This window comes from Canis lupus, chromosome 30 (genome assembly GCF_011100685.1).
Source record: "Canis lupus familiaris isolate Mischka breed German Shepherd chromosome 30, alternate assembly UU_Cfam_GSD_1.0, whole genome shotgun sequence".
Lineage (NCBI taxonomy): Eukaryota > Metazoa > Chordata > Mammalia > Carnivora > Canidae > Canis > Canis lupus.
This window is the reverse complement of record NC_049251.1, coordinates 21,678,684-21,691,874: the sequence shown is the minus strand read 5'-3', so window position 1 is coordinate 21,691,874 and position 13,191 is coordinate 21,678,684. Positions and strand designations below refer to the sequence as shown.

Here is a 13,191-nt window from a genome sequence, read left to right as displayed (position 1 = left end):
ACTATATACATGATCCCAGAAGATGTAAGAAACGTCTAAAAAGTCTTCTGCGGGATTATGGGAAGAGGATTTCATTTCCTTTTAAGTGGAAGTATCATTTGCTTTTCTTGTTTTTTTGAGTCATTCTGATCTTTGCAGTTGAACTTAATCTGGTTATATTTTGTTCTTTAAAAAGTGAAATTTAAAGTCTATGTACAAATGAGAAGTTTTGTGGTTATTGATTGTATTAGCTGACATGAGGTTTAAATGTTGAGTTTTTTACCTTATAGATTAACTATATAGCTATATACAGAGGCAAATAACCAATCTTACATTTATTTGACTCTAGAATCTTTTATGAAAGATAATTTGGTTTGTAACATCTTTTAAGATACAAACTATCTCTGGGATCCCTGGGTGGCGCAGTGGTCTTTGGCCTAGGGCGCGATCCTGGAGACCCGGGATCGAATCCCACGTCGGGCTCCCGGTGCATGGAGCCTGCTTCTCCCTCTGCCTGTGTCTCTGCCTCTCTCTCTCTCTCTCTCTGTGACTGCCATAAATAAATAAAAATTAAAAAAAAAAAAGAATGGCCACTGATTTGCACAGATGTCTGTGTCAGGCTATTTAAAAAAAAAAAAGATACAAACTATCTCTGAATTTATACATGATTTCATTGCATTTATACTTTAAAGTTTTAAAACAAAATCCAGATGACAGTTAAATTATTTTATGCTGGCTTCATTTGTATTCTGTACTAATAGTTCACTTATTCAGTAATTCATTTAAATTGGTATATAGTGGCTTTTGGGGGTTATTTATTTCTATATGTATTCTCCCCTTCTAATTTATTACTATACTAACTAATCTTTATTATTCCTTTTGTATCTAGGGATTCTTTTCCCTAGCTTGTGTGTGTGTGTGTGTGTGTGCGCGCACACAAACGTTGGGTGTATGTATTTGACAGAGAGACAGGGAGAAGAGAATCTACTTTATGGCATAAAGATATTATTATTAGAGATATGTTATTTATATTAAAGATATATTATTAAAGATAATCTTACACCATTATGACTTTTAAATGCTAAACAAATCATTTCCCAGAGTGGCAGGCATACACAGTAAAAATTGTAATTTATTATAAACTCTGTGCCCTATTTCTTTGTATAACAATACATATCTGCATTTTTACATATCTCTATAAACTTGTTTATTCAAAGCATCTGTTAAAATGATACAGTGTAAAAACTATAGATTGACTGTAGCTATGAACTCAGAAGATATTCTGATCATGCTTTAGGACTATATTTAGTACAGTGAATGGGAAATAAATGTTTTGCTTTGTAAAAATTGTAGTTTTAGGTTATGATGTCTAATCTTAAAAGAATTTTACTATTTTAAATATTTAATAAATTTTTCATTTTTGTTAACCTAACTTTCTTTTTCTTTTAGCAAAACTGTACAATCTAAAGTGGACTGCATTTTGGTAAGTAAAATAACTAATCTTAAAGTTCTTTCGTAGTAAGGTTTTTACCACTATATAAAATGTATTATTCTTGAGTAGATGTTTAAGTACCTCAGTTTTAGTGAATAAAATTTGATACTGAATTATAAGCCTAGGGGTTAAGCTATCTAGATACTTTCCTGTATTTTATCAATAATGAAATCACAGTCTGAGATTATTGATGTTTTTGAAATTTACTGGCATTTTCTAAAGATCACTCACATTTAATAAAGTTATTTTTCTGTTCTGATAATTCTAAGAATTTGTTTAAAGAAAAGATGTTTAATGGATTAGTTTTATTGATAGCATTTTTCATATTTACGTTGCTAGAATCAAAACCACAATAATAGTTCTAATTTGTGTTGTACTTAATAGAACTCTTAAAAATGTATTTAAATGAGAGCTTCTTAAAATGCTTCATGGATTGGTTTTTGTTGGTATATTTTTCATGTTTGGTTTGATGGCCTTAAGAAGTTAAAACCACAATAATAGTTTAAAGTTAGATTGTATTTGTAGTTCCTTAGCTCTTCTCTTAAACATGTGAGGGATGAAACATGAAACAACTGGGACTACTAGAATAGTAGTGACTTCTTTTAAAATCTCTACTAATGGAATACTCCCTAAACTCTAGAACATTCAGTGACTCTGCACTGTTAGATTCCCCAAAGTGTTCTTGGAGTTCGTTCTCTCTTCAGTTGTTTATGACATCAGAACTTTCTTATTCAGTTTTGGGTCTTCCCTATAAGCTAATTTTTTGTGGGGGAGGGAGGATCTCTAGTGTCTGGAGCTAAAATAGTAGTATCTTACTAGCTTATGAAATTATTGCTATGTTATGATATTATTAGCTTCTAGATAGGTGAATAAATAACAGTAGTTCATAGGGTGGTGAGTGGGGTAACTTTAGAATGGGTAATTAGGAAAAGCCTCTTTGAGAAAGTGGCATTTGAAGGGAGAATTGAATAATAGGAACTCAGCCTTGTGTGATGATTTCCCTGTGACATGTCCTAGGCAGATGGAAGAGTGAATACAAAGATTCAGAAGTAGAAATGAGTTGGGAATACTTACAGAATACAAAGAACACAGTTTCCTGGAACTTACAGAGAAGGGAGAGTGTAATAGGAGAAAAGTTCAGGTAGGGATAAGTTTTTATAGGGTATATTTAGCCATGGCAAATAGTACAGATTTCATTCTAAGCGCATGGAGAGCCAATTAAAAAGTTTTGAGTAGAATAGTTTGAAACACTTGTTTTTAATACTCTAGGGGTTGTTAGAAAATGAACTTGTCAGGGTGAGTGTAAGTAGGAAAACCATTTAGGGTATGCAGAAGTCCAAATGAAAATTCAAGGCTCTTGCTTACGTTATGGCAGTGGAAGATCGAAAAAAGTTGATGGATTCAAGGTTTATTTTGGATATAAAGCCAGTAGGAGAAACAGAGGAATCACAGATAAATCCTTTTGATCTAGAAGATTTCCTTTAGTATTTCTTTTTTTTTTTCTTTAGTATTTCTTGTAAAACAGGTTTGCTTATAATGAATTTTCTTGGTCTTTATCTGTGAATGTCTTTATTTGCCTACAGTTTTGAAGGATAGTTTTGTTGGAAATAAAAGTCTTGATCAACAGGACTTTTTTCTTTCATCTCAGAGTATATTATTCTGTTGCGCTTAGCCTTCATTGTTTCTGATGAGTAGTGAGTAATTTATCATGTTTTCATGAGTATGATGAGTTGTTTTTCTCTAGTTGATAACAAGATTTGTTGAAATTCATTCACTTGCTTGTTTGCTGACCCACTTATTCTGCTTTCAGCACTTTGACTATTATATGTGCAGGTATGGATCACTTTGTGTTTATCCTACTTGGGATTTGCTAAGCTCACATGTGTAGATGATTCTGATTGGGGAAGTTCTTAGCTGTTAGTTACTTCTTTAAATATTTTTCTGTCCTTTGGGTTCCCTTTCCTTCCAAAGCTTCCAATACATGTATGTTGGAAAGTAATGTTATCCCTCCAGTCTCTGAAGCTTTGTTCATTTTTTCTCTGATTTTCTTTCTCTCTGTTCTAGTTTCTAGGTCTTTATTAAGATTCTCTATATTTGATTCATTATCATCATGTTTTCCTGTGTATGTTTAAACACAAGTAGCCTCATCCTGGCAGTACTCCAGTCCAAACCATATGGGATAGGTCGTGGGAGCAGCCCATGGCAAGAGTGATATAGACTTTCAACAGTGAATGTCTAAAGTTCGGTTTTTTATGACCAAACATTTCTTAACGTGTCATTTGCCATTAGTTTCCAAAGCCCTAAAATAGTTATTTTTGATCACTTTATAACATTATATAGTTACTTCAATGGAAAGATTTGCTGACCATTTCATCTTTTCTAGATATCTCAACCTTCTCAAAAAGATTTTATCATGTGTTTTGTAAAAGTTTTACGATTTTAGCTTTTTTCTATTAGATCTGTCAACCATTTTGACTTAAATTTATGTTTTGTCTGAGGTAAACTGCACTGTTTATCTTTTACCATATGATTGGATAATCCAGTTATCCCAGCACTATTTATTGAAAAGCTCACCCTTTCCCAATCACCTCTTATATCAAAAATCATTGTGTGTGTCTTTCTCTATACTCTCTTTTCCTGTCAACTGCTATATCTCTACTTATGACATCACCACACTGTCTTGTTTATGGTAGCTTTGTAAAAGTCTTGAATCAAATTATGTAATGGTTCAAATTAATTTTAGCATTTCCAAACAGATTTTAGAAAAAGTTTGTCAATATCTATCGCCCCCCCCCCCCCAAAAAAAAAACAAGTCTACTGGAATTTTTTATTTGGATTGCAGTGAATTTATAGATCAGTTTGGGATCAGTTGACATCTTAATGACAAATATTTTAATCCATGAGCATGGTATATCTCCATATTAGTTAGTTGGGTCTTCCATAATTTTTCTTAACAGTGTTTTGTAGTTTTCTTTATATATATATTTTGCTTAAATTGTCCTAAATATTTTAATACTTTGGATGCTCTTATGAATGGCATTTTAAAATATTTGTTATTACAGTGTGTTTTTGCTAATATTTGTATTGATCTTGTAGTCTGCAAACATTATGTTTATAATATTATATCTAGAAGCTTATATGTAGAGTCTTTTGGATTGTATACCTGATAATCATATTGTCCATAAATAAAGTTTGATTCCGTTTCATTTTAAACATCTACTTTATTTTAGTCACCTTATTGCACTGCTAGAACCTCTAGGACAATGTTGAATAGAAATGGTAAGAGTGAATTCACTTTCCTCATTCCCAGTCTTAGAGGAAAATCATTCCTTTATTCACTTTATAGTGTGATGGTAATATTACTGTTTTCATGGATGCTATTTTCAAGCTGAGAATGTTCACTCTGTTTCTGTTTTCCTAAGAGGCTTTCAATCAATTACATGTTGTATTTTATCAAATGATTTTTCTGTTCCCATCGAAATGATCACATGATAATTCTCCTTTATTCTATTAACATGGTGAATGGCACTGATTGATTTTTGTAAGTGGAAACAAACCTTGTATTTCTGTGATAAATTCTACATGATGCATTATACTTTATGTGTTGCATGGTATTTTTATATATTGCTACACTGGATTTGCTATTTGTTAAAGACTACTGTCTATGTTAATCAGGGCTTTGGATGTGCTATTTTCTTCTAAAATCTTTTTCTGTTTTTGGTATCTGAGTAATGTAGATTTCATATGAGTTTAGACAAGTGCTCTTCTCTGTTTTCTGAAGGAATTTATTTTAAATTAATATTTCTTTAAGTGTTTCATTTACTAGTAAAACTGGGAAAGGTTTTAGTTTACAAACTTAGTTTCTTTCATTATTACAGGACTTTTCTGTTTCTTGATACAGTTTTAGTATTTTTGTCTTTGAAGGACTTTGTTCACCATTTCTACTATATTACTGAATTTGTTGGTGTAACATTGCTCATAATATTCCCCTTTCTAGAATCTGTAGCAATTATCTCTGATTCTTGATAAGGGCCCTTTGTATCTTCTTTTTTCTTGATCAGTTTAGCTAGAGGTTTAATCTTTTACTGATCTTTTCATTTGAATCAAGTTTGGCTTTATTGGTTTTTCTTTATTATTTATCAGTTTTCCATTCTGTTTCTTTCTCATCTAATAAGTATTATTTCTTTCCTTCTGCTTACCTTGGTTTTAATGTATTCTTATTTTTTAGCTCCTTAATATAGTGACTTGAAACTTTTTTCTTTTCTACTGTAAGCATTTTTAATGCTATAAATTGTCCTTTAAGCACTAGTGTAGCTACATTCCATAAATTCTTGTGTAGTGTTTTCATTATCATTCAATTAATTTTTTTCTTATTTTTCCATTCTGATACTATTCTTGATTTAGATATATCTTTTTTTTTTTAAGATTTTATTTATTTATTCATGAGAGACACAGAGAGAGAGAGAGAGCGAGAGAGAGAGAGGCAGAGACATAGGCAGAGGGAGAAGCAGGCTCCATGCAGGGAGCCTGACCTGGGACTTGATCCTGGGTCTCCAGGATCAGGCCCTGGGCTGAAGGTGGCACTAAACCACTGAGCCACCCGGGCTGCCCTGACTTAGATATATCTTGATCAATTTCCAAATAGTTGAGTATTTACAGTAGTTTGCTGTGTGGCTCAGTTGATTAAGTATCTGCCTTCAGTTCAGGTCAAGATCTCAGGGGATTGAGCTCCACATCAGCTTTCCTGCTCAGGGGAGGAGTCTGCTTCTCCCTCTTCCTCTGTCCCCTTTCTTCTCTTCCCCCCTACCCCCCCCCCACCCCCGCTCCTACTCTCTCTCTTTCAAATAAATAAATAAAATCTTTTTTTTAAAAAAAGAACTTGTTTACTGTGTATCTTAGTCAATGTTTCATATAAACTTGGAAAGAATGTATATTCAACTACCATTGAATGGAATGTTCTTTATCTAACAATTAGGTCCAGTTGGTTATTGTTTTTAAGACATATTTACCCTGTTCCCTCCCTTATTTCAGTTACAAAGAGGGATGCAAAAATGTCTCTCACGATTGTTAATTTTTTTTCTCTCTGATCCTGTCACGTTTTGCTTCATGTATTAAAAATATTATGTGCATAAATATGTAGGATTATTTTGTGTTTTTTGTGAATTGGTTCTTTTATTATGCTATTTCCATTTTTATTTCTGGTAATATTTTGCTTTGAAGTCTGCTTTGCCTTATATTATCATAGCCCCTCCATCTTATAATTAGTGTTTGCTTGTATGACATATCTTTTTCCATTCTTTTACTTTTAAGCATTCTAGGTCTTTATAGTTAAAGTGTTTTGTTGTTGATGATGTCATCATATACTTGTATCTTTATCATCTAGTCTGACAAGCCTTTCTTATTACTTACTTATATGGCTGCGTATACACATTATTTTGCAATTTATTTTCTTGTAGGTCTGCTGTTAATTCTCTTAGTTTTAGTTTATCTGAAAAAAAAATGTCTTTTATTGCCCTTCATTTCAAAGGGCATTTTTACTGGATAAAGAATTCTAGGTTTTCTTTCAGCATTTTAGCAATGGTGATCCATTTTCTTCTGGCTTACATAGTTTCCATTGGGAAGTTTATTGTTACTCTTGTTTGTATGTAATACATTCTTTCTTTTTCCTTCTTTGACTTCTTACAGGATTATTTATGAGTGGTTTTCTGCAGTGCTATTATAATAGCCTTAGTATGGTTTTCTTAGTTTTTGTCCTGCTTCTTTGAGCTCTTTGAGCTCTTTGAGCTCCTTACCGGTTTTCAAAAAAAATTCCTAGCCATTTAAATACTCTTCTTCATTTTCTCTTCCATCCTGGGTCTCAAACCAGGTCACTAACGTCATATTTAGTTATTATTTTCTCTTTTTGCTTCATTTTGGATGGGTTATATTTCTTTATTATCACATTTCCTAATATTTTCCACTGATGTGCCTAATCTGTAATTCCCACTGAGTGAATTATCTATTGTAGATCCAAATTTTTCAGGTCTTGAAATTCCACTTGGGTGTTTTGTTTTGTTGTCTATTGCTCTTCTCATTAAATCCTTGGGCATATTTATACTTGTTTTAAAGTCTTTGTTTGCTAATTATATTATCTCTGTTTTATTTACTGATTTTTTTCATTATTGCAGTTATGGGTCATGCTTTTCTGTCTCGTGCTTATCTAGTTATTTTTAATTTAGTATTTATTTATTCATTTGTTTATAGTGTCTGAGTTTTGTTCTCTTCTTTTAAAGTGTATTAAAACTTATTTTGGCCAGCATCTAAGTTACTTACAGGATAGTTTGATCCTTTGCTGTGTTTAAGTTTTGCTGGGACAAGTCTAGGATGGCATTTACTTTTAGAATTTAGCTTTTATATTAAAATATTTCTTCTGTAGTATCTATATGCATTCCTTGGGCATTCACTGAGATCTCTCAATTCTATCTGATTAGAGTTTGAACATGTCACAGCCTGGTATAGTTCCCTGGTAGTTCTATGCTCAGCCTCTTGGAGTTTTTCTTGTACTTATACAGTTTAATATTCAGCAGTAAATTGCAAATCTACATAATGATTTGTGTAGATTTTAAAGATATTCCATATCTTCTTTTTGGTACTTTGCCTTCTCAAACACTGATCTGTGTGTAACTTTAGCATATTAGTACTGCCATGCTCTGCTTGGGTTTCTCCTCCCTGTACCACGGTTTACAAGTTGCCTTCAGATGGAATCAGGTGTTCTCTATTCAGTTTCTGAAAGCAGTTGTTGCATGTATTTTGTTCAGGCTTTTAGTTGGTGAAGCTGGAAGAGGTGCTCCAGTGTCAGGGACTCCCGTGTGGCCACATGCATAAATCTATTAATAGATATTTTAAAGATTCAGTAAAATGACTGTATAGGCCCCTTCAGTCCCCTTCATTTCCTAGTGAATTATTTTCCACTGTTCTCCACAAAAACTGCTTCTGACTTTTTAAACCAAATTTCCCAAACCCGCTTCTCTTACCATCACCAGATGATCTCACCTCCTACTTTTCTGAGAAACTATGAAGACACAGTGAAGGTATTCCACAAAATTAGCACTACTTGTTATCTCCAACTCAACAGTTGCTCACTTCTGTACCTATTCTTATATTCCTTCTCTTTACTCCAGAGAGTAGAAATACCTTTTTGCCTTTCTGAAAGTTGACTCTGAATCCCATCTCTTCCTTTTTTTTTTCCCCATCTCTTCCTATCTGAATTCATTTCATTTATTCTCTTTCTGCAGTTTTTCTCATTTTCTACTGGCCTTTTCCTGCTAATAGTTAAATGTTTAATCTTATAAGAAAAAAATCCTTTGTGAAATCCAAAACCCTTCTCTCTCTTTTTTTTTTTTCTTCTTTCTCTTTCTATTGGCTATACCTGCTTGTATTTTAAGATTCACCTAGATGTCACCACCTCTGGAATGGCATCTTTGATTGCTCAGATCTGAGTTCGATACATCATCTGTCCCATATTATCCTGTGCTTAATTACCTTTATTGGTGTTACATAGTCACCTCTGTGATAATTATAATAAGCATTTTTTATTTGTTCTTAGCCTCTTCAATGTAAGAGCATATTCTTTGGAATTTGGTCAAAACAGATGGGGATGATCAATATCTATTTGTTAAATGTGTGAATAAGTATGAACTAATCAGTTATTAAACTTTGCAATTTAAGTTATAAAGAAGTGGGGCCCCTGGGTAGCTCAGTCGGTTGTGTCTGCCTTCAGCTCAGGTCATGATCCTGGGGTCCTGGGATCGAGCTCAGTGTTGGGCTCCCTGCTCAGTGGGGAACCTGCTCTTCCCTCTCCTTCTGCTGTTCCCCTGCTTGTTTCTCTCTCTCTCTCTTTCTCTCTCTCTCTGTCAAATAAATAAATAAAATCATTAGAAATAAGTAAGTAAAATATAAAGAATTGTTGCCACCTTCAGTTTAGGCTGAGACTTTACACTTGCTAAATATTTGAATTTATTTTTTAGAATTACCTCACAGTTTGCCAGTAAAAACAGAAACTTGTTTCATTTCTTTAGAGGAAAAGAACATTTTTTTCTTTTTCTGACATTCCCCCTTTTCCCTTGTTCTACTCTACTTACATATACCTCTTCCTTCCAGCCTCTCGTATTAGGAAATAACCAGTCCAAACCACCACCACTTCTTCTCCATAGAGTACAGATGGGGAACTAAAAACGTTACTGCATAGATGCAAGAAGGATTTAAGCAAGTGAAGTGGAACCTCAACAAGCTAGAAACTAAGGAATCAGATTAGCAGTGTAGCAGAATGGTTAGAGCTGAGGCAGTAGAATGAAATAGACCTGAGTTTGAATCCTTGCCCCAGCCATTATTACCATTACTGTTTGATTTTGAACAGTTTTTACCTAACTCATTTTTGTAAAAAAGGACATAATGATAGTACCTAACGCACTGAATTGTGAATATTGAGATAATTAGTGTAAATACAGTGCCTGGCACATAGTATGCATACATGGCAGCTTTAGTTGAAGGTGTATATGTGTAAATTGACAGTGTGGATCTAATTGACTTAAATTACCATAAATTTGTTTCTAGAAGTCTAAACATTAGTCGAAGACACATTTTATATTCATCATCACAGAACATACCATTTAAGAATTAATGCTTCCCATATGGAACCACTGAGAGGATAGTATTGAATCCCTGAAACATAGTGAATGGAGGATGGAAGAGGTTGGGAATCTCCTGGCTAAAGCCATCTGAGAAGCCAGAAGGTGCATATTGTAGAACAGATGCCAATATCAACACTCCAGGCCTCTGTAGAAGCTGTTTCCTCTGTTAGCTGTGCCCTTCTCAAATTTTTCACTTGGATCACTCCTGCTTTTTCTTTTAGACTATATCTCAGAACCCTCTTCAGGAAGTTTTGTTTATCTACTAGGAATGCATTTAGATAACAGAAAACCCAAATTATTGGTGGCTTACCAAAATAAGAGTTTGTGTTCTCTAACAAGTCAGAAATTAGGTATTCTAGAGTGGTGCAGTAACTCAACAATGTCACCAGAGTCCTAGGCTCTTTTTGTTGTGCTGTCTCTTTCCACTCACATCATTGATGGCTGCTACACTTATGTGCCTTTGTCCAAATGGTGAGGCAGGAAGAAGGGAGGAAGGGCAAGATTCTTCTAGAGAAGCTCTGTATTTTAGGATACTTACTTCCATTCTGAAAACTTACTTCAGGAACTTCAGCCTCCAGAGTAATGTCACTTGGGTACTCCTGGCTCTAAGAGAAACTAGAACGTGGAGGGGTTTTATGTTTTGTAGCCTTTATACCAAATGAAGACAAAGAAGGCGGTTAGCATTATATATGTATATTTACACACATACATACACATACAAGTTCATCCCATCTGCCTTACCTTCTCATGTTAAGAGCCCCTGCTTTCATGCACCACATAAAATGTTCTGTACTCCTATTAAAGCTCTTACCACATAGTATGCTAATCACCAGATTAATCTGTTTTATTCTCCAAAAATAAGCTTTTGGAAGTAAAGACTGTCCTGTGGTCTTTATTATCCTCAGTGTTTAGCACAGTGTCTAGTATGTGGAATATACTCAGTAAACACTTGCTGAATGATTATTCACAAATAGTAATTATCAAAAAAAATGTATAGTATGCATATAATATCTCCAGAGAGTTTCTTTGTTTTTTGTTGTTGTTGTTGTTAGTATTTATTACCATATGCCAGACAAGTGCTTTACATAGTCAGTCCTCATAATTTGCCTATGAGGTTAATCTGTTTTCATCTTCATTTTCCAGATAAAGAAGGAGGCTTAGAGGTTAAGTAATTTATCCAAGGTCATAAAACATGATAATTGGTAGAATTAGGCTTTTAATCTAGGTAGTCTGACTCCAGAGCCCAGGCATTTAAAAACTGTGATACACTATATCATTTTTTAAGTATCTAAAATATGAGTTTATATGTACATTTTTGAAATTCTGTTTATTATAATCCAGAAAATGTTTCTAAAAAAAATTTCTAACTTTAAAATAAATCTGAATAAAAATATTAAAAACTGACTTCATTATTTCACTGAATTTTAGTAATCAGTGTTTGTAAATGCGGTTTATTTTTTGCATGCAGGTTGTTTGAATGCCATTTAAAGAACTCATAATATGCTACTAAAACAAAAGCTAAAATTATTCTAATTATTTTAAATCACCTACAGTTGTCAAGACTGTGCCACTATGAAATATAGAAGTGAAAAAATATAAAATTGTATCTGCTATTTTTATATTTTTAAAGCCTAGTGTTTTGCCTGTTCATCAGTAAAGACAAATAAAAATATTTGTAGAGGTATAACTGTGAATAAAGCTTTTTTGTTAATGTTTTAATACTTTTACAGTAGGAACCATTCATTTTTACTTAATTTTATTTATTTTTTTTCATTTTTACTTAATTTTAATAAATATATCTTAAACTAAATTTCTCATAAGTTATAATACTTTCAGATCTATAATGTCATTATACGTTTGTATAGCCGATCCAATTATGTTTTTTATAACCATTTTAATAGTTGAGGCAAAATCTTATACCCTTGGTATACCCAATACCAGAGTATTAGTTAGACCACAGCAGAATTTGAAAGCTGCTAAGTCCATATTGCTTAGTTACCTTGCCTTATTAGTTCAGTTAAATGGGACTACATGACAGGTGTAGGAAGGCCTAAAATGTGAGAGAAATGACCATGAATGTTTGGTTTAGAAGAGGTCTGGTTTGGTTAGAGTCAAACACAGCAGCATGGGAAATAATAAATAGTTCATGTTTCCCAAAACATGGTCCTTGGAAGAATAGTTTCATAGGATGTCAAAATGTTATGCAAAAAGTTCCAGAAGTCAAAAATGTTTCATGAACTTTGGATTAAAAAGTGTCTTAAGGGCTATTAATACACTATTATATTTATCATGAATCTTAAGTATTCAGTTTGTTTTTCCATATAAAACTTTTTTTTCCATCATAAAACTTATCTTGAAACCTGTTTTCTAGGCCACCCTATTGAGGAAATGATTGGTACAATCTATAGGGCAGATTTCTAGAATAAAGAGAAATGATTTCTCATATGTTATTATTCAGAACTACCAGGATATTGAGAACTTCCTATTTATTGTTACTATGTTCCACCAGGAAGCAATATTTCCACCAGTTCTAATGTTCAGGGCCCCTAAATAATTAGTTCTGCTTTGGAATTATTAGAATTAATAATTAAAAGGGGGTAGGGAAGACTGTATATTTTGTTTCTGTTAGGAAAGGGTAATATAAATATTAAACAACATTGTTGGAAAATCAGTTGAAATCAAGAAGAAAAATACATATGTCTCATAGACTAGGCAATTCATCAGCAATCAAAGCAAGAATCTAAGGGTAAGATTAGAGAACCTTTGCTTACCTTTCTTTCCATTAGTTTGAGAGATAAAAAGGCTTAAAACTAAGAATAAGGGAGGGTATTTTAAATCCATTTGAATCCATATTTTAAACCTCTCAGGAGGAGTATATGGCCTAACTCCTAGGGTTCTCTAACTGATCAGCATTCCAAGAAAGGACTTTTAAGTATTGCCAGCTACTTCTAGGTCTAAAAAAATGCTGCACAGATTGGCCCTTTTGGGTGACTTAGCATAGCCCAATAAACCACTGTTTCACAGAGCATGCTATGCTCTGCACTTAGGTCA

At 33.2% G+C, this 13,191-nt stretch overlaps 1 protein-coding gene across 3 annotated transcripts in view; it reads left to right on the top strand.

Moving 5' to 3' along the window:
- RFX7 (regulatory factor X7) overlaps positions 1-13,191 on the top strand; it is a 132,441-nt gene that overhangs the window by 56,471 nt on the left and 62,779 nt on the right. For all 3 annotated transcript variants that reach the window (XM_038580491.1, XM_038580490.1, XM_038580492.1), the window contains exon 3: positions 1,429-1,462. In XM_038580491.1, coding sequence (XP_038436419.1) covers positions 1,429-1,462 — 34 coding nt within the window. The remainder of the gene's footprint in view (positions 1-1,428; positions 1,463-13,191) is intronic.